The sequence below is a fragment of the Amblyomma americanum genome, chromosome 4 (genome assembly GCF_052857255.1).
Source record: "Amblyomma americanum isolate KBUSLIRL-KWMA chromosome 4, ASM5285725v1, whole genome shotgun sequence".
NCBI lineage: Eukaryota > Metazoa > Arthropoda > Arachnida > Ixodida > Ixodidae > Amblyomma > Amblyomma americanum.
In genome coordinates, this window is record NC_135500.1 from 66,514,273 (window position 1) to 66,534,316 (window position 20,044).

Below are 20,044 nucleotides of genomic sequence, written 5' to 3' on the forward strand. Positions count from 1 at the left end.
GTGCAACTCCAAATGCTTCTCGTCTCTGGATGTCAAGAGTGCTTATTGAAGGTTCGAAGTGGACGAAATAGTTTAAAGGCCTTCCTTCTTCTTAATGCGAGATGGCCTCGGCTCAAAGCCATAACTTCTCGGCTTTCCTCTGTACTAGCAGATTTGCAGAGATTTATGCCGAATATAATGAGTTATGGGCGGTAGCTTGCTACTGCGCTAAATGATTGAAGTATCCAGGAGTTGCCCGAAGCAGTAGCAGAGGCGCCACTTTCAGCTACGAGGAGCTGCTACGTGGATAGGCCGTAACGTTAGCAGGGAGGGTGTAAACACTGACCCAAAAAGCAATCGCTGTCGCGACATTTTCATGCCCTGCTGCGAAAACATCTGTGCCCAAAATTCTGAGATTATGGTTGCACAACAGACGGTTTTGTCAAATTTCATATTTAACTTGTAGTTTTTATAACAGCCACAACACGACGACTGGAAAGCAAAGAAGAATGAGATCCGAGATGAGGTGGCAAGAGCTCCATTCACCGATCTTTAAAACCAGGAAATAATATGCGAGTGTAGAAACGACAAAAACATCCTTGTTTTCCGAAAAAAAAAACAATTAAATTCAACTGCTTTCATTTCCCTTCTAGAGATGATGAGGGTCGAGGCAAAAAAGCCTCAGATCGCGCCTTGACGTGCCCCGCCACGCCTAGAAATGCCGTACGCCTTTGAGTGGCAAAAGTCTCTCCCGCGGCAACGTTTAGAAAACATCGGCTAAGGCACATGCATGCATTAGCAACACAAAAGCTGGCATGCGCCTTCGAAGTTTGTTTTGCGTACAGTAAGCTACAGGTAAAGATCCCCAGGTGGTCTAGATTTTTTCGGAGCCCTTCACTACGGCACCTCTTTCTTCCTTTCTTCTTTCACTCCCTCCTTTATCCTTTCCATTACAGCGCTGTTGAGGTGTTCAACGATATATGAGACAGATACTGCGCCATTTCCTTTTCCCCAAAACCAATTATTATTATTATTATGATTATTCCACCTGGCTATGGAAGACATCTGATTCCCAATGGAGAACGGCGATTAGTAGGCGGGCTTCGCCGCCGTTTATGATATTCCGTTATGGCAATTAACAGTAGATTGTAACAGTGGCACCTAGATACTTTTCGTGGTGTGTGTGGTGGGGATCGGAATAGATGGAAGAATTCACAACTGTTCACATAAGAATATAGAGCGGTACAGAAGGGGCAGAAAAGATTGATGATGGCAACAATTGCTGCGGTTGTCAGCGCAATAAATCAATATGTAAAGCATCTTGTCATGCATTCACGGGTTGTCTTCTTTTATTATGACGGCCGCCTTGGTTCCTAGCATCATCATAGGAATGTTCAGGTTGCCTGACAACTCAGCCGGCATGGCAGAGGCGTCCGCGACACGAAGGTGGTTGACGTTACGAACCCTGCAAAATGAACCAAGCAGAAAATATCAAAACCCCCTCACAGCGGCTTGCCTTACAAGTAACGTGTATCAGTAAACAAAAAAATGGTAGCTCTAAAAAGAAAGCTGTAAAAAAAGATATCGTAGGAACACGTGGTCCGACAAACTTTCTGGTCCTGTGTATTTTGATAGCATGGACTGTCTTGAGCTGACTAACACATTTTCCGCATTTATTGCGGCTAGCTTGTCCATGAGTGGTTTCGATCTGTGTGGTGCATAGCGTCATTGTGAAAATGTAAGCGCTGCAACTATTACGGGGCTCTCGCGGGGACTGCGACAACACGAGAAGTTGCATGAAGCAAGCGATGTACTTTCAAAGCCTACAAAGAAAAGAATTTGGGGGCCTTCTTAAAAGTCCGTCAATTTTACTGCGTGTTTTCTTCTTTTAACTGATGTGTTAGATATTTGAATACAAGAACCACCGCATGGTTTTCGCCTTGAACCTGTAAATAACATACTGTTGAATTTCTTCTTTCATTTTCTTTCGGTTTCATCAGCCAACCGATCCCTGTGACGCGTAGTTGATGTTAGGTCACGTGAGCCAACAAAAATCAGCATCTGCTGATACGTCGTTTGTTGTCGTTCTAGCTATTGAAGCAGAATGGTTTAGGTGCTGTAATGCTTTAAAGCAAAACATAAGCCTTTATATTATTACTTTTAAATGTGTCACGTGACCTAAACATCAACTACTCATCACAGCCATCGTTCGGTTTATGAAACCGAAGCCGAAACTGCTTCAAGAAGCAAGTCAATTATAAATTATTTAGCGGTCGTAGGCGGATACCACGTGGTGCTCTGCTCATATCAACGTCTAGCGCGCCGTTTAAAAAAAGAAAACACGCAGGCAAGTATTTGGTGTCTATAGCCCTTTAAACACATTCTTAAAGAAATATGAGAGCATTTGGATGTTAGCGCACCTTAAAAAAAATGCGGACGATAACGATAGTCGGTAGAGGGGAAATTTGAGCGCAGCTTTTCCCACGCCACCTACCACCACTGTCAGGTGGCGTGTACGCTGCTAGCCACCCTCCGTTATGTTCCCGTGGCAGCCACCCTCCGGTCGCCCTTTCCACCGCTTTCGCCGTGGAAGGCAGTGGGAGAGCGAAACGTCACCTGCCAGTTGACGACGACTGCGACGCGAAATCCACGAACGGGCGCCTAAGTGCCGGTCTCTGTAATTCCCAGAGCGCCAAAGATCTGGAAATATGTCCACACCAGAAAGCAGATTCAGGTGGACTATAGTGGGGACTCTTCGGTGGGTTAAGGCCGATTAGTGTAGATTAGTGGGTGGAATAATGTGAATAAGTGGGTAGGAATAGTATACCCCCTATGACACTCCAAAGGAAGGTACTCAAAGTTTATAGTTCTCACAGTCACAACCTGATGACGTCGCAACCCTCTCGATTAGTGAGTGAATTTTGCGAACGAGATGCGGAAATATTTGGTTTGTTTGATTGTTTATGGTGTTTAACGTCCAAAGCAACTCATGCTATGAAGGGACACCGTCGTGGAGGACTGCGGATGATTACGACGACCTGCAGATCCTTAATGCGCACACTGACATCGTAAAGCGCGCGGACCTATAGCATTCGCCTCCATCGAAATGCGACCGTATCACAAAGTTGGTGCCTGCCCGTTCCGTCTTTCACCTTTGCGGCAGGGGGAGGAAAGGCGCCTTTGTTTTCAAACATGTCGCGGCATGGCGGCGATAATTCCCCCCCCCCCCCCCCCCGACTCCCCTCGTTAGGATTAGGGCTTTCTGCCATGTTCTATCACCATTTCTTTGTGTCTGTTTTTTCCTCTTCAAGGTCTGCATCTGCTCTGGACGCGGCGCCTGAAGAGTCTTTCTTCGTGCTGGTTTTTTGCTTTCTCACGAGAACGCGGCGGCGGGAACGCCGCGAGCTGGGGAGCTACGAAAGTTGTGTCGGGCGGAGCGTTTATTATACTATGTGAAGTTTCTACCGGCAGACCTGCATTAGCACTACGAATAATCTCTAGTGAATGCCCTTTGATAGGAGTGTTGCAGCCAGGTGACGTAACGAGTCATGGAGTGTGCGTAGGATCGCCGTGCGTCGCGCGTGCCACTGCGCGCCATGCACTGTTGCTCACGATTTTCACTCCTTTCATAACAAGCAAGGGACGTCCGGCGACACAGGCGACCGAGGGAAACATGCGCGGGGTGAGCGATATGGACATAGCAAAGAGGAGGCCAACGACGACGACGACGGCTGTACACCACATACAGCTGTCGCCACATTAAAATATAACCGCAGCGGTGGCCAAGTGGTTGAGCATCCGCCTCGTATGCGGGAGGTGCGGGGTTCGATCCCCAGTGCCGCCGGGTACCCACCGGTGATACAATGGGTACAAGCTTTCCCCTGGTCTGGTGCTCGGCTTATTTAGGGTGAAATACTTGGGAAATGGGTCTTTGACCCCACCTTGAGAAAAAGAAAAATACCTTGTGACATGGCGCTCTTTGGCCATAGCTGCCCTTGCGCCATAAAAATCCATAATCATCATCATCAACATTAAAATATATAAATTTTGTGCCTTTTATTATGTAATAATCAGTGCCTAAACACAAAATCTGAGTTTACTAATAAAAAATATGCTTTGAAATACACGCGAAAAAAAACACCTTAACTCGCGTTTTCAAATGAGCTCGTGTTTCAAGCAAACACATCCAAAAATGGCTTTACATAGGGCACAAAATAAGTATTCTACAAGATATGGAACCAAACGCATGGCCGCTTACCGCATTAGAAAAGTAGGAATGTTCAGAACGCTGAAACAGCACCGGAATAACGCTTGCAGCACAATAACGCCCAGGAATATGCACTCTAATCGGGGCCACACACTTGAGGTAGACTCTGTGGTTTTCACTTCCACCTTAACAACCCTCTGTAGGTACTGTGTTCAGAATAATTCGGGATCCATGCGGTCCCTCATTCCATAATGATGGCGGGTTTCGTCTATATGGTCGTGGCGTCACAACCACACGACGTCGCGCGGGTAATTTGAACGCGCCGTAACGATCATGCAGTACAACAATAAGGACGTCATTGCACAATTTCTTATTGGTCCACAGTGTCGTGACGTCATTCCACTGCCATTACATAGTGCCTCTGAGGAGAGGAAAACGAATGCGCTCAAAACCGTCTGCAAACCATATGATATGCAAAGCGCACACCAAGGCACTGGAGGGACCCTTTAACGCTATCCAGTCGTACCCCTAAGGCGGAGTTTAATTATCCCGCAATTTTTATTCCAGAATAATGGATTAATCGATGGCTGCAGCGTCCTCTCTGAAGCGGGGTGTGGGTACACCAACAGGCCCAGGATTTTATGCAGTTTTTTTATTTTAAATATTTTTTTTGATAGTAGCAAGAACTATCACGGAACTCACTTTTCTTTTGTATACGAATTTCGATGCTATTTAGGATATTTCGAGCGGGAGTCCTAAAAACTTGTGGTTAGGTTACTTTACCCGCTTTTAAGCCATCGATTTTCGTACTGTTCTTTACTGACGTCTGCTTGGAGAAGATGAGGTTACTTTCGTTATTCCTGAAGTCTAGGGACTCAGTAATACTGGTATTGGTGGAGTTGATATTGGAGGGATATTACAGCATTCTAACGGAATACGGCTGACAATGGATAGATGTCTGTGAAGTAGGAGAGTCCGCTTTGCAACGGGAAGGTTGCGGCTGCCGCCATGATCAGAATTTATTGATTTTATATACACCCTTTTCTTAAGCTTAACAATCTCTGTCATCGAATTCACGCCTCTTTCAAGTATAAATTTGAGTTACTTTCAATATATACCAATTTTACTTATAGATTCTTCTGTCTAGGTTCGTTCCCTTGTCTTTAAGCCGCCATATTTTGCAGACCACTGCCGTGGACACGCTCACTTTACCTTCATTATATATGAACGCTCATCCCTCGCAGACGCTGATTTGGTCAGCATAGGCATTGCGGTGGATACTTCAAACCGCGTATGCACCGTCATAAGACGGACACAACACGATGAAATTGACAGAGCTTGCGCACACATTCCTGCCTAAAGCGATTCGTGCAGGACTTAGAAAGTCAGTGCACCTGCTTTTCGAGTGTCTCTTTCAGCTTAGACTGGTGCTTCGGCTTGTGTTTCTAGCCAATAGCGAGGAAGGAGGCATCTACGCTGCTCACCTGAGCCTGGCGTCGAGGACAGCCGCCGCGTGCGTGCCCATTGGTGCGGTGCAGCAGGGGTGCCATCCGCTGGACCCCGTCTGGTGCACAAGACAGCGGAGGTACTCGTCGCTCCACAGTGCGCCCGCCGTCTCGCAGCCCGGAACGGGGATGTCGAATAGTGTCACGTTGGCCTTCTTCATGGCTTCAGTCCTGAAAGTCTCAACGGCTATGCGAGCGCCTGCAACGGATGAACTCCTCCTCAGATCCTCGTCGAGCACCGCATTTAATTTGAACACCACAAAATTCAAGGTTGAACCGTATACATAGCACCAATTTCTTTCGGGCCCAATATATATTGATTTATCATCATTTTCTATTCAGGCAGGAGCATTGAAGTTCAGGGAGATACTCTCTACGGCCCTTGGTAAACCCGTTCTTTTTGCATATTATGGTTACCTTCTCATACATTAGCTTGCAATACGGCACTCACGTGAAAAAAAAAAAGCTCTTGACACAAACCCTAAAGGCGTACCGAAAACGTCCCCGAACATGATCCTCAAGGCATCATGAGTATGCGCAACAGATGGACAAATGGATCCCAGTTGGACTGCTTGATGACCAGTTACAGACAGCCTGAGGACGTCTGAACATCTTGTCGCGGATATCCTGTTGTCATACTCAGGTCGTCTTTGCGTTGCCTGGGTTAACCAAAAATGATGGTTGAATGCAGATCCTTTAAGTAACGCTTTAAGAGAGAATTACCAATAAGAAGACTTTCGCACCACCTGATATTCTCAGCGTGTCCATAATGAGCGTTGGGTCCCCCAGAGACGCAACGCTTTAATTTTTACATGAGTGTAAAATTTGGCGGTTATTATTGTTTTCTACTTCGTTTTCACAGGGTACTTACCTCATTCGGCAAGAATATTTCATTAAATACTATTTCATTAAATACTCATCGCCTGCGGCAAAAACTAACCCAATCGAGCTTTCGCAGAAATGGTACATGTAGCGCCATCTCACGCCTAAAGCAGGAACGAGCGTTCCAGCGTCGATGGGTTCGCTCTTGCAGTGGGCGCGAGATGGTGGTACAGGTGCTTTTGCTGCGGAAGCTCTTATTAATGCGCAAGCATTTCTAGGCTATGTCGGCGGAGTCGTGTCACCAAAGCTTGCCACCAAAACGAGTCCGTAGCGATTGTGACGCCGCAGAATAGTTAGAATCAAACTAATGACTGTGTTCGATAGAGGACGATGTGAGGATGATGCGCAAAAAATTGCTGTCAGTAGGATGATTAGTTAATTATTAGAGGCAATAAATAAAAAAACATAGAAATAGCGTGGACGTCGATATAGTACTTGGACGGGAACACAGCCGTGGACGGCAAAATAGTGAAAAAATAGGCAAAGAAGTGAAAATAAAGGTTGAAATGGATTGAATTGTGTTTGATGAGTGACAAATAATCGAACAAAAAGTTTGACATAGATTAATTTGTAATTAATTAGAAGCAAGCCTAAATGGACTCAAAGAGGGACCAAGAGAGGCGACGAGTGTCATGGAGGCGTCAATGCTTCCGCATTCCTCCAATGCGTGCAGCCACAGAGGTCTCTAACGTTTTTTAAGTATCTCACCCAAACGCAAAACGCATCAAAGCTGGCAGCCTTGTGCCATTTATGCGCTAAATGTGAACCCGATCGGCCGTCAGGTAAGCAGAGAGAATTGTTCGATTTTAGCTGGGCGGCACAACTGACGATAAGCACATCGCCATGTGACTGTTGTGTTTCTCACCTCCAGCGAGGACGTTCACATCCTCTTGGTTGGAAAGAAATTTAGGATCTATAATTGGGTACTCCGTGGGGTTAGTGCTTCGAAGTTTGATGAACCCTTCAGACTTGGGCCGAAGGAGAATTGGCACAATCTGGAAGGCGTATTGGCCCCTTTTCTGCTTGTAGTAGCCGTCCAGCATCTGCAAACGATGAACAGGTTATCCAAATCAAAGCGACATCTCAAAGAGGTAGTTGACTGCTTCGTTGAATTTTCTGCCGCTACTAAACGTGGTCATCACTTTTTGCATGGCAGTTATTAAGCTTACGCGTCCGAGGACAGAAACTAGAGTTAAAATTTGGAATAACCAGCAGAGGTAACAGGAGTTATTCCTACTGCACGAAACTTTGGCACCGTTATATACAAACTCCGATTGGCACTTTCAATTCATCAATGCGACTTCCAAAAAATCTCTTCATTTAAAAATTTAGAAATATTATTTCTACAAGCCCGAATCGTTTTTACCGTGCACGAGGTAGATTGTTTGCCGTGGGAAATATCACTACATGAAATTTGACTATGTGGTCAGCTGTTATTTCCAAGCGGAGTTTATAGGGAACGTCATAAAACTCACGTGACCATTTCAGGGAGGCTGCAATTCAAGAAAGCAGTCTTGTGCGTTCTGTTACGAATGGATTTTGATGATGCTCGCTTTTTATGGCGCAAGGGCATCTAAGGCCAGTTCGAATAGATTTTCATCGAACCTAAAATGCATTTTTGATTCCTTGAGGCAAGGAAGAGTGGTGGTACAGAAAGAATCTAAGCTGCGATGCAAAGGGCACTATTGGTGGCTTTATTTTATTTCATTATATTCACCTCATTTAGCACAAAACACACAGCAGAAAAAAGAAAGGGCCACACAGAACGAAACACGGGTGCTTCCCACAACTGATTTATTCGAGGAAGGAGGAGGAAAGGAAAGGATTAATTCAAGGGAACATATATTTTGGCTGACATGCTCAACCACCACCTTACGAGGGATCTTGGAAATGCGCACAGAGGAAGTTAACAGATGAGGTGTGAGAGCAAATTTATCTCCCCTTCGTAGAGAGCAAGGGAAGTGCCAGTGACATAATCTTCTATCGCTTTTCTGATGAAATTAGCCTCCAATGTTTTGCGAGCAATATTTTTTGACGGTGACAAAATTCTTATAGTGTTTCGCTATGTGGACAACTTCCTAATTGTTTTGAATAAGCAGTGCTCCTATGCGAAAGAGGATGCACTAAAGAGCGCACAAAGTAAAAACTAAATTTTACTAATGATCTTCCCGATGAAGGAAAGCTACAGTTTTTAGATTTACGTATACAATTCATTCAAAGGTACGTGTGCTGGGCGTATTTCTGTCGTGCAAAAAAAAAAGAAATGGTGGTCGATTTGCGTAGTTACGCTAAATGCGAATGAGGCGCTCTAGGAGGTCAGCTTTTCCTTCGGTTCCGGTGCTCAGATCCAGTGCTCACTGATGGCAGTTGTTTGGAGAACGATTGTGGGTTAACGTCGATATACGTGGAATTGGTCTATCACCCCATCCATATGGTGACTTCCAATCGCAGAGTTGGAGCACTTCGGGAGCACCGTTTTCTGCTCTTCTCGGAGCAACTGTATTCCAAACGCAGATCTGAGCCACGGATCGCGTCTTCCAATCGTTCTCAGGGAGTGGTTGCCGAGCCGAGATCTCTCTGTGGAGCAGTTCGGACTGCTCCGCCGAAATCGGCGGAGTCGACCGGATATTTGCGTGACGTTCTGTTTCAGCGGCGCCCTCCATTTCCGGGGCTTTTCGCGTCCGCCGCGCCGGCTCCTCTCCGCGCTCCGTAGCAGACGATCAGCTGCGCCCGCCGCTATGGACTCAGGAGTGAATCGCGCGAAAAGCGCGGGCAACCGCAAGGAACGACGGGTACTTTCTCCAGCAGTTCGCGAGCGAAACCTACATGCTGCGGCCAGAGCAAGTGCACTCCAATCGCAATTTCAGGTCGCAAAGAGCTCGGCGCCGGATTCAGGCCTGCGCTCTGTCACAGAGCGTGCAGACCGCTCCGGGCTTGCGATTGAAATTCACCAATAGATACCTGGGAGTCTTCCTACCAATTTTGGCGCAGTGGAGCACCGGTCAAGCGATGCGCCCCTGCCCTTCTTTGGGGCAAGCGCTGCCATTGGTGGGACTCGGGTTGAGTTGCGACCCAGGGTGCTCTTCCCGCACAGCCTCTCACTACTAGTTGAACTGCAGCCTGCCGCAAAAGCGGCCACAAACAAACAGTGAGACCCAACGGCTAAGCGCACAAAAATGAGCTCTTCTCTTACCACTCAGCCCATTCGAAAAGAGTAAAAAGAGGTACAACAGCAGCCTGCTGGGAATCCGCGCTTCAGAGATCGTCTGTCCAAAAAAATTTGGTCATTTTTTTGAGAGGCTGTTTTCAGCTCGCTTCCTTGGGCAGGTCGCGGTGGCTGCGGCTGAAACGTTTTTGAGGAAAATAAAAGCCGGCATTGGCATGAACGCATGCGATTACCGCGGATGGAAAAAAGAGGCCGGAAGTGGTTCAATACATGCACAAGTTCTCGCACAACTTCAAGAAGGTGTCTAATCGATTCAACGTGCCGACTGTCTTTGGTTTATGGTTTATGGGTGTTTAACGTCCCAAAGCGACTCAGGCTATGAGAGACGCCGTAGTGAAGGGCTCCGGAAATTTCGACCACCTGGGGTTCTTGAACGCGCACTGACATCGCACAGTACACGGGCCTCTAGAATTTCGCCTCCATCAAAATTCGACCGCCGCGGCCGGGATCGAACCCGCGTCTTTTGGGTCAGCAGCCGAGCGCCATAACCACACTGCCACCGCGGCGGCTCCGTCTGTTATTTCAGCCCCCAAGAAGCTTTCTCAGCTGAGCAGTCGCATCCTTTGCGAGAATCGAAAGCAGTGCTCTAAACAGCAGCATGAAAAGCGTTTTGTCAACTGTTACACCAACGTCGTGTCGGAGATCCCCCTGTCGTGCGGTAAATCGTACATCGGCCACACGGGACGATGTGTGAACGAGCGGCTCATGGAGCACGCAGAAGATCTTTCTGATAACTAACGCACGCACCTTGTTTACCACTGCACCGATTGTACACAGCGTTTGTGTTGCGTATGAATCCTAGGCAGAAGAGGGCAAAAAACCGGTCGGGAAACGTTGGAAGCTTATTTCATCAGAAAAGCGGGACAGGATTGTGTCAGTGATACTTCCCTTGCTCTCTACAATAGGGAGATCATTTTTTTTCACACCTCATCTGTTAGATTGCTGTGTGTTAATTTCCAAGAATGCTTGTAAGGTGCCGTCTGCGCAGGTCAGCGAACATATATATGCTTTGATCTTTCCTTTAATAAATCAGTCGCGAGCAGCGCTCGTGTTTCGTTCTGTGAGTTTCTTTCTTTTGTCTGGTGTGTGTTTGGAGCTAAATGAGATGAATATAATGACTGAAAACCAATTAGCCCAATAGTCAACTCTTCTTTTTTATTTAAGAACTGGAAAGTTAAGCTGAATTTTTGCTTGGTCCGGTATTACATGAGGAACTTTTATTGGCGGCAAAAGCATCTTCACAAACTGGCACATGTTATGCGCTATTATCGGCTAAATTCTAATAAAAAAACTGGGATCTTATAAGATCCCAGTTTGTAGTTATAACTCCAAAATAGGCTTGGGTCAGTCACCATATTATAAATCTTTCTTTACCCAAAAACAACATACGAAAACTAGCATATAGGTATAGCGAAAGCGTTCCGCTAAAATGCCCCCAGCTGACGAGAGCACTTTGTATTCATAAAACTTTCTCTTCCATGACTGCGCCATTTTCTCTGCGATGTACCTACTCGGTGCGACATCACGGAGCTGGAGAGGCGAAACAAGCTACTGGTGTAATTAAGGTGAAGCCACACTGCCCTGGAGAGGAGGTTATTCATTTCAAGTCTCGGAGCGATGAAGCGACGCTTGTGGCTGCTTTAGCCTGGCGGTTGCAACGCACTCTACGGTGCGACTGGCACCGTCTCTATGGTCCTTCTCAACACGTCGACCCCACTTATGACTTCACATTCTGCCTAACCTGTAGAAGCGTGCCCGCACTTGCCTTCAGTATAATCACTTCTAGTCTGCACGCACTAACTGCTTCCTGTGAAATTGGACGCCCTATATCCGATGCGTTTCGCGAAACATCCGATAAAACTTAGAACGCTAAATATTCAGCAGCAGTCTGTTTACATCATGACATAGAATCCTGAGAAACACGTCCAATTTCGCATAGGACTGCAGCCTTGCAGGATCCTCTACGCTAGTTCTAGGAGTGCACTACTCTCGATAATCCTTTCGCGAGCCCCGGTGGGCACAAAAAAAAAAAATGTCAGGCTGTTTAGCTTGGGGCGAATCAAGAATTTCCGTGCGCTATCATGGTTAGCCCTCGTTTTTCATGGTTTACCTTGATAGAAGACTAAGAAGTATGCTGAGATAGGTTGGTCGCAGCTGGCACACGACAGGATTAATGGAGAACTATTGAAAGGCCTTTGTCCTGCAGTGGGCGTTGTCAGGCTGATGATTTTGATGAATATGATATTAAGTTCCTACGGTTTTGCTTGATTTGAACTAGCTTACCTTTGTTGAAATATAACATGATGTAAGTTTGCCTCATGTTGCATCATTCTAGACTGTACCGCAGTAGAGTTGGTCATTCTCTAAATTCATAGACCACTGGGCCCGGAGTCCTGATACCATTTCTGGGGCAGTGGTGCAGCGGTTGAGCTACGCGCAACTGCCCTGCGATGGCAGGTGTTGCCATCGGGTCTTACAGGTCGCGAGGGTCCATAAGACAAACAGGCAACGGCTTTTCCACGGAGTCGAAGTCCTAGTGCTAGAGCACTAAAAAACGAGTGTTCAACAACCGTTTCACGCGGGTTTATTGCGTAATACCCGGAGAATATGGATGCTCCCAGCAAGGCACCGCTGCCTCCTTGCGGTGCTCACGTACGCGACCTCGTTAGCCACGTGGGTGCTTTCACTACACACGATTGCAGCCACGATTATCTGAACGCTGCCGCCTTTTTGTTATCACAAGAGGCCTCTATCCTTTAGGAAACGTCATCGACAGCTGAAGGTACCACCCATAAATGTGGCCAGGCTGGTTTACAGCGCCAGGCTGGAGACTTGAATGCGTAACGCGGGAGTTAGATGTGGAATTCATATTTTCAGTACCCCAAACACTCCGTAACGCCTCATTTAAAGCGGCTTGCGCCTCTCTCACCTGTTGCGAAATGCCAATCTGTTGAGCGATGTACTCTGCTTCTGGTGTCGTGGGGTTGAGTGTTGAAAGCAGGAATTGAATGTCGGGGTAGTCTGGATCAGTCGCCGGTGTGCTGACAAAAGCCACGCACTCGACGCCAAAAGCACGGCTCAGCACGCCTGTATTAAACATCGTGCGAAACAGAGAAAGAAAAGTTAGCAATACTTGTCATTAGTTTTATCGTCGCATACTAAAGACATTTTATGGATCGCCAATGTCTACTCAACTCTATGTACTGTTCATGTTCGTGCATGAGACGAAAGTATGTCACAGAAACTGTGAAAAGCACAGAGGAACTTACTTTACATTATTTACATTACATTTACTTACATTACATTAATTACATTACATTATTTTCTTTACATTTTATTAACTTTGGGCGTAAATGAATGAGAAACTAATGCTGTATTTATTTTAGGACTAAAAGATAATTGATTAGAGAGTAGAAAAATCAACCAGATGCCGCCAGTGGGATCCGAAGCAACACCCTCCGTACGTCGAGTACGGTGCTATACCAACTAAGCTATGGCGACGGCTGAAGAATGTTCTGCTTTAAGGGGCATATAAGTTGCGTTTACCCAGACCTTCACAGAGTTCACTAGCACCACCCTCGTTATAGGACGATGAGTGCAACAGCTTTGCGAGAACCCTGTTATGCTATATACAGCATGACCACTGCCACAGCTGAGTTACTCTATAAGTTACTTTTAGGCAAGGGTTGAGAAATGAAGGGCTTTTTATGATATACGTATAAAGTAAGGAAATTGGGGGACTCGACTCGTTACGTAATTTATATAACCTTATATATGACATGACAAGTCGTTGATTTCCCTACCTTATCCATGTTACTGTATGTTCATGGAAGGGTCTTGCATTCAAGCATACGTTCAGGTGCTGTAGGAATTAGGCAACAATTAGCGCTCATTCTTGTATCAACTTGGTATTGAGGGGAACGGCCTTTTGGAGCTGCGTCTTCGAGTGCAAATTTTGGACCTGCCTAGGACACCACTGCTCCTGAGGAAGTGATTTTAGATAATAAGAAACCGCTCGCAGCTGGTCAGCATCGCCGATTTACCTAAAATTTTACGATGTGTCTGGGTCCGACAGACCAAGTTCGTTCTCACTAAGGTTCGGCGGACATCGGTGTAGTGTCAGTATGTCTATGGCTGAAGTAGCATCCAGCGTAATGCGTGTCATGGCGCCAGTGGTGCTTACTGGCTGCACGCTCTTCCCCGCGCAAGGTTTGCAATTTGCACGGCACATTCGCGACTTTGGAGGGACTGCAAAGAGAAGTTGACCCATTCTCATCTCCCCAGCGGCCGCTAAATCGATGCGGCGACGAATAAACATCGAGCTCGTACGCTGGTCACGTTACACCTTTGCTTAAGAACCACTGAAATGCACGAATAATTCGGGATCATAAATGTGCATGACTGTGTTTAAGGAAGTGAGACACTCCGAGCACTCCCAAAAATGGCACGGGTCACCGTCTTCACGCCCGCTTGTGTGCGGCGAGCACGCTCGCACTGGGTCGCATGAAAGCGACGGCGCCAGGCGACGCGTCGCACGCCGGCAAAGGTGTTCATTGGCTTGACGCCTTCGACCTCCGGCTTAGTAAACAGTCTCGTATTCTGCCGCCTCGTTCTGCTCATAATTTAACCAGGCTGTCGCCAGCATTTATGCCGGCGACAATTGTGGAACGACCTGTGAAGCGCAGCCGCATAACTGGTGGTGATCAAGTGGCCGCACCCGGCAGAACACACATATCTCGCCCTGCAGGGCACCCGCCCGTAGTGCGTTTGAAAGGGTATGCTAGTTCTTTATTAGAGCCACATAGAATGTTCATATTTTATATTTTTAGGTTCTGCTGCGCATACATGGCAAATGTAATAGCATGTGGAACTTATTCAGGACTGCGGTCACTAAGCGGCGATGACCCGGCTAGCGTGCCTGCGTAGGTGAAGACATGCTACATCGCAATGAACGGGGGAGCAGCCTAAAACCTGGAAGTGCCGGAAGCGGGTACGAGCCATACCGAAAAAAAAGCGAAATTTTGGAGGGGTGGGGTGAGGAAGGGGGAGACGAGGAAATTTAAGCCCCTGTTGGCAGTTTGGTCCCCTGCCTGAAAGTTCGCGCACATGGAGTTCAATCTTTCAGCCGCGTTCGAGCTTATCGTGAGCCGAAGGGCCCGAGTTAAGCCATTTCTACAAGCTACACATGTATTTGGAGCACCTATGCGGCATGCGGTCAACTTTGATTGGAGGACAAAGGCTCGCCGCAGGGAAACCCTCCAATTCGTCAAAGTAGAACAGTTCAAGTACCTTGCCATGATCATTGCCTCGTTTTTACGATGGAACAAGCACGTGGCAAATTATCAAAGTAGGACATCCCGCTCTCTGCACAATAAGACGTCCACTTTGACTTGCTTTGCCAGAAACAAAACTTCTGGCGTACGCTTCACTTTTCCCTTCTGTGATAGAATACAGTATAATTAGCTTGCTGCCCTACACCAGAGACTACATCCAAAGATTGGACAGTGCATCGTGTAAATCTGTCAGACTTATCTTCAATAAATATAGCCGTCATCAGACACCCAGACTGCTTCTGTAAACAGCCTGCCTCCCTACTACCCACACAAGGGACAGATTGCTGCGGCTAAATTTTCTTTTCATGTTCTGAAATGACATCAGGAAACGTGGTAAAACTAGATGCTTGCTTGAGCCGAAAACCCGCGTCACCAGAAGCACGCAAAACATCTAAATGAATACAGATTCCAAGGTGATACATTCAAATTTTCTTTTTTCTAGCGTGACCCTAGAGTGATATTTGTTGCCTTCTGAAATTGCAAACCAGATGTCTCTTGAAACATCTGTGCTGCAGTTGACAAGATACTTTGAAACTTCGGAACAACATTGTCACTATGCGCCAATAACCAAGCTGCTTTTTGCTGTTTTCTTGCTTTTTGTGCTGTTTCAATTTTAAGTCAACCTGCTCCTGTTATGGCTTCAAAGTGACGCAATCAGTACGTATTAAATAAATAAACTTCAAAGAGCGGACTTCGGCACACTGCAGAAAAACACATGTGCCCCAAGTTTGCATGGAAACAACAAGGAGTAATTTTGCAGTTCACACGGCGCAACCAAATCATGTTCGGCAAGCATTGAGAATGAAGGACATAGAGTTTGCAATCATGCGCGTAGCAGAACAAGCAGTTAATATCTGGCGCTCTTGAAGCATGCGAACTGAACTCGAATCGGCCCATTCTGGGGGGTAATTGGTTTGGTTTGGTATTTGGGGAAAGGAAATGGCGCAGTATCTGTCTCATATATCGGAGGAAACCTGAACCGCGCCGTGAGGGAAGGGATAAAGGAGGGAGTGAAAGAAGAAAGGAAGAAAGGTGGGGCCGTAGTTGGGGGATCCGGAATAATTCGTCCACCGGGGGTCTTTAACGCGCACTGACATCGCACAGCACACGGGCGCCTTAGCGTTCTTCCTCCATAAAAACGCAGCCGCCGCGGTCGGGTTCGAACCCGGGAACTCCGGCTCAGTAGCCGAGCGAAGCTAGATCAATAGCCGAGCGAAGTAGCCGAGGTGAAGGAACGCTGTTGAACAAAGTAAAACTATTCTCATAGATGGTAATCCAAAAGAGGACAACAAAACAAAAATCGAGGAGACAGCGAAAATCAAAAGGCCGCGCTCTGAAAAACGCATGTCAGATACGCATGTCAGATACACACCTTAAAAACACACTTGATCGATCCGTTCGTTGTACTCGGAAAAAAAAAAATGTACCAGGTCCGTCCGGCATAGCAATAGCGCCTCAGTTGAAAAGCATTAGTGCGATCCGTCTGATGTACTTGAGAAAAAACTGCATCGGGTCCGTATGAAGTACCAATGTTTTTAACGTTTGAATGTGTATTGAAAGAGAATAAGGTATCAGTAGGTACTTTTCTGCGCACACAGATCTAGATGTACGAAAATATTTGATCAAGAATGGTCGACTACCACGCTTACACGCATTTTTGTTTTTTATTTTTTTTCGAATTTGGCTATGAATAACTTGTGAATACCTGCCGGAAGATGCAGAAAATGTTGAAGATAACAATAACTGACATCGTAGACTTCATCCATTTGTTTGCTTTCTAAAGCTTATTCTTTTTTCCAACGTTTCGAAAACATGGTACAAGAAAAATGTTTTGCGAACTTTTCATGACTTTATCTGTCAAAAAAAAAGGAACAAAAAGCGATTGTTCGTGTCGTGAGTGTTTTCCTTTCATTGCGTTCTTCTTTTTTCGCGCTGAAGTTATGTCGAAGCTAAGGAACCAACTTGCTCAAAAGCTCGTCTTACTAAAGGCAACCACAGTTAGTTTGCATTGCATACTAAGCAAGCATATCTATCACACAATAATAAATTTCCTGACATATCTTTTACTGAAAAAGGAACACATTGTGCGAAGTTAAAGGAAACACAGAACAAGAGAGATTTAGCATGGCGGTTATAAAGGCGTCTTTAATATTATATACTTTTTTATAGATTGCGAAGTATTTAAAGATAGGAAACCTGCGATGAGGTTCGCATGTCGATCGCAGCGCCGTAGGATATAGCCCAGCGAGAGGAGTAACCATTTTTCAGTCGAACTTGTTACGCTTTTCTATGCAACTCGCCTGCATGTATAGGGACCAGTTTCGGCGCGCTGTCGCAGCCGGAAGTTGCGTGCATGACCCAACTGGGCTTTATCGAGAACGAGCAAGAACGTTATCAGACAAGCGCCTGTATCTAGTAGTCAGAATTTGGTTTTTAAAGCCTCCCAATGATCTAAAAGTAACGCCGTTTGCTCTTGTCTCCTCCTGCGCCGCCAGGGGTAGGAAGCTCCAGGTAGTTTTGGTTTCAACTGCTTGATTGAACACGGTACCTAGAGGTGAATTGACGTTTAAGAATGAATTATTCCTGATCTGAGGCAACAGGAAGCGAATATATTTAAAAATAGTTGAATGTTGGGCGAGTTGGTTTTCATAACAAGGCATTATCTTTGTAGCGAAAACACGACAGGACGCCCGTGTTTGTCTTTCTTTCTGCGTACTGTCCCGTTTGCGCTAAAAATATTGAATGGCTTGTCAGGAAGCGAAGCTGCTTTGTTGTCGACGGCGGTGGTTAGAATCTCGCTCGAAGTTTTTTTTTTTCTTCTACTGTATATCGCTGCCATGACAAAGATGCGAGGCTCCAGTTGCCTTTACTCCTGCCACTACAGAAGGGAATTGCGCAACGTGTCGATTGGCTGAACATTGGCCCTACCACCAGCGCCGCTGATGACTGTTAATATTTCGACCTTTGTTCTTCACTGCACCGTGCTGAATGAGCAGACCGCCTCCGCAGCGGTCGCATTAACGGTTGCATGCGCCGCTCGCATTGTCTGGAAGTGCGGGCGAGGAGGAACAGAAACAAACAAGAAGCGTGCTAAGCCACTTGACGCGGTAGGGCCAATAAAAGCGTCGAACATCGATTGAAAGCGCACAAAACTAGGTGGGCGCATTTTTCGAAAAGAGTTCATTAAAGGGCTTTGGTGGTCTCGCGTTTATTGCGACCAAAACTGCTGAAGCCTACAGTTTTAACGCCAACTGGACACAGCAGATTGTTCATAAATATTAAATATACGCTTCATAATACTGCCTGCAGGTACAGCGTGTCTAAAGAAACTCTTCTGCGAGGCTCGACGCAATTTGTAGATGTGAAGAAACTGGTTTTCTGCAACGAGGTGGCTCAGTGGTTGAGGCGCTCGGCTACTCAGCCGGAGTTCCCTGTTTCAAACCCGACCCCGGCGGCCGCGTTTGGATGGAGGCGAAACGAAAACGGCGCCCGTGTGCCGTGCGATGTCAGTGCACGTTACAGATCCCCAGGTGGTCGAAATTATTCCGGAGCCCTCCACTACGGCACCTCTTTCTTTCACTCCTTCCTTTATCCCTTTCCTTACTGCGCGGTTCAGGCGTCCAACGATATATGAGACAGGTACTGCGCCATTTCCTTTCCCCAAAAAGCATTTTTAAATTTCAGGGAACACGAAAGGCCGGCAGGATTTTCTGGACGGGCTGTTATCACCTCATTATATGAACGAGGTACTCTATTAAACCTATTTATTGGCGCAATAGCCTAAAACGTCGCCAGAACCCAAAACCAAGTATTCACATTTGGGCGGCTGAAAACACAGGTTAACGCACAATCAGACAAGCTAGAAAAGGTTTAACATCATGTCTGGGTGTCTCGCCTCGCGGTGCAATAGTAGTGGCGGTGGTATACTCCTTAGACTGCATTAGAAGCCCCATGGGCCGATTTCGGTTATAGAATGTCTGATACGGGTCCCATTTGAACCCAGCATATTTTTGGAAATGTGGTGGAGTGCATGAAGGTTGCTTCACTTCCGCCACCGGTTGGCCCGGTATTGCACTGCCTCCGGGATCGGCCTGGGGCATTATAGCGCGCGTCTTTTCTATCCTATCTTTAAACTCTCCTACTTTCTGCACGTGGTAGCGATTGTGGCTCAGCTTGAGCCAGTGTGCAGGCCTGTGCACTTTCCTTTTCATTTTTCCTGGCATCAACAGAAGGAGAAGACCGAATTCTTGGTCCCGTGCTTATCGCGAGGATTCGTCTCTCTGTTCGTCTCAAGACGAATTCTGCGCCTCCAGGATGTCTCTTTCTGTTGACATGGCTCAGCTACCCAGGCTGCGGGGCAGTGGCTAAGTACCTGGCGGTGTTGCGCTAGCTTGCTAAATTTCTCCTTCTTTTTGTCTGTGCCTGCTTGCTCCTGTTCTGGGGCGATTGGGCGCGGAACGAGAGCTTAATGTCTACTTCTGGCCAGGGGTTTTCCCCTTGGTAGGCATCTCTTCCTCAAGACCAGTTCCCAATTGATCACTTTTTCCGCAGCGGTGTTTCGAGCATTCCGGTCGCTTTAGTGCCTTCCGATGGAGGCGCTATCCGACTGAACAACCCGGAGGCAGTGCAGGCGGCTCTTCAGTCCACATCGAAGCACTTTATGCACATTACCGACGTCCGGCAGTTCGGCAGGGGTGGTATTTTGTGCAGGTCGCCGGATAAAGACTGTATTGAAGACCTTCTAAAGTATACGACCTTCGCCGACCACCCGGTGAGCGCATTCATTGCGCCTCATCTAGCATGTTCCAAGGGCTTGGTCCGAGGGGTCGACTCTCGATTGACCCCTGTGGAAACGCTTGAGAACCTCTCGCCTGCAGGAGTGATTGCTGTCCGTCGATGCAGCAGGATGGTT

The 20,044-nt window shown here is 46.8% G+C and overlaps 1 protein-coding gene across 1 annotated transcript in view; it reads right to left on the minus strand.

Annotated features, from left to right (window-relative positions):
- Positions 1-1,311: 1,311 nt before the first annotated feature.
- LOC144129547 (4-pyridoxate dehydrogenase-like) overlaps positions 1,312-20,044 on the minus strand; it is a 65,712-nt gene continuing 46,979 nt past the window's right edge. Inside the window, exons 8-11 of the mRNA XM_077663694.1 lie at positions 12,729-12,886; positions 7,439-7,616; positions 5,671-5,890; positions 1,312-1,444 (exon numbers count right to left, since the gene is read on the minus strand). Of these exons, the coding sequence (XP_077519820.1) occupies positions 1,312-1,444; positions 5,671-5,890; positions 7,439-7,616; positions 12,729-12,886 (689 nt within the window). The remainder of the gene's footprint in view (positions 1,445-5,670; positions 5,891-7,438; positions 7,617-12,728; positions 12,887-20,044) is intronic.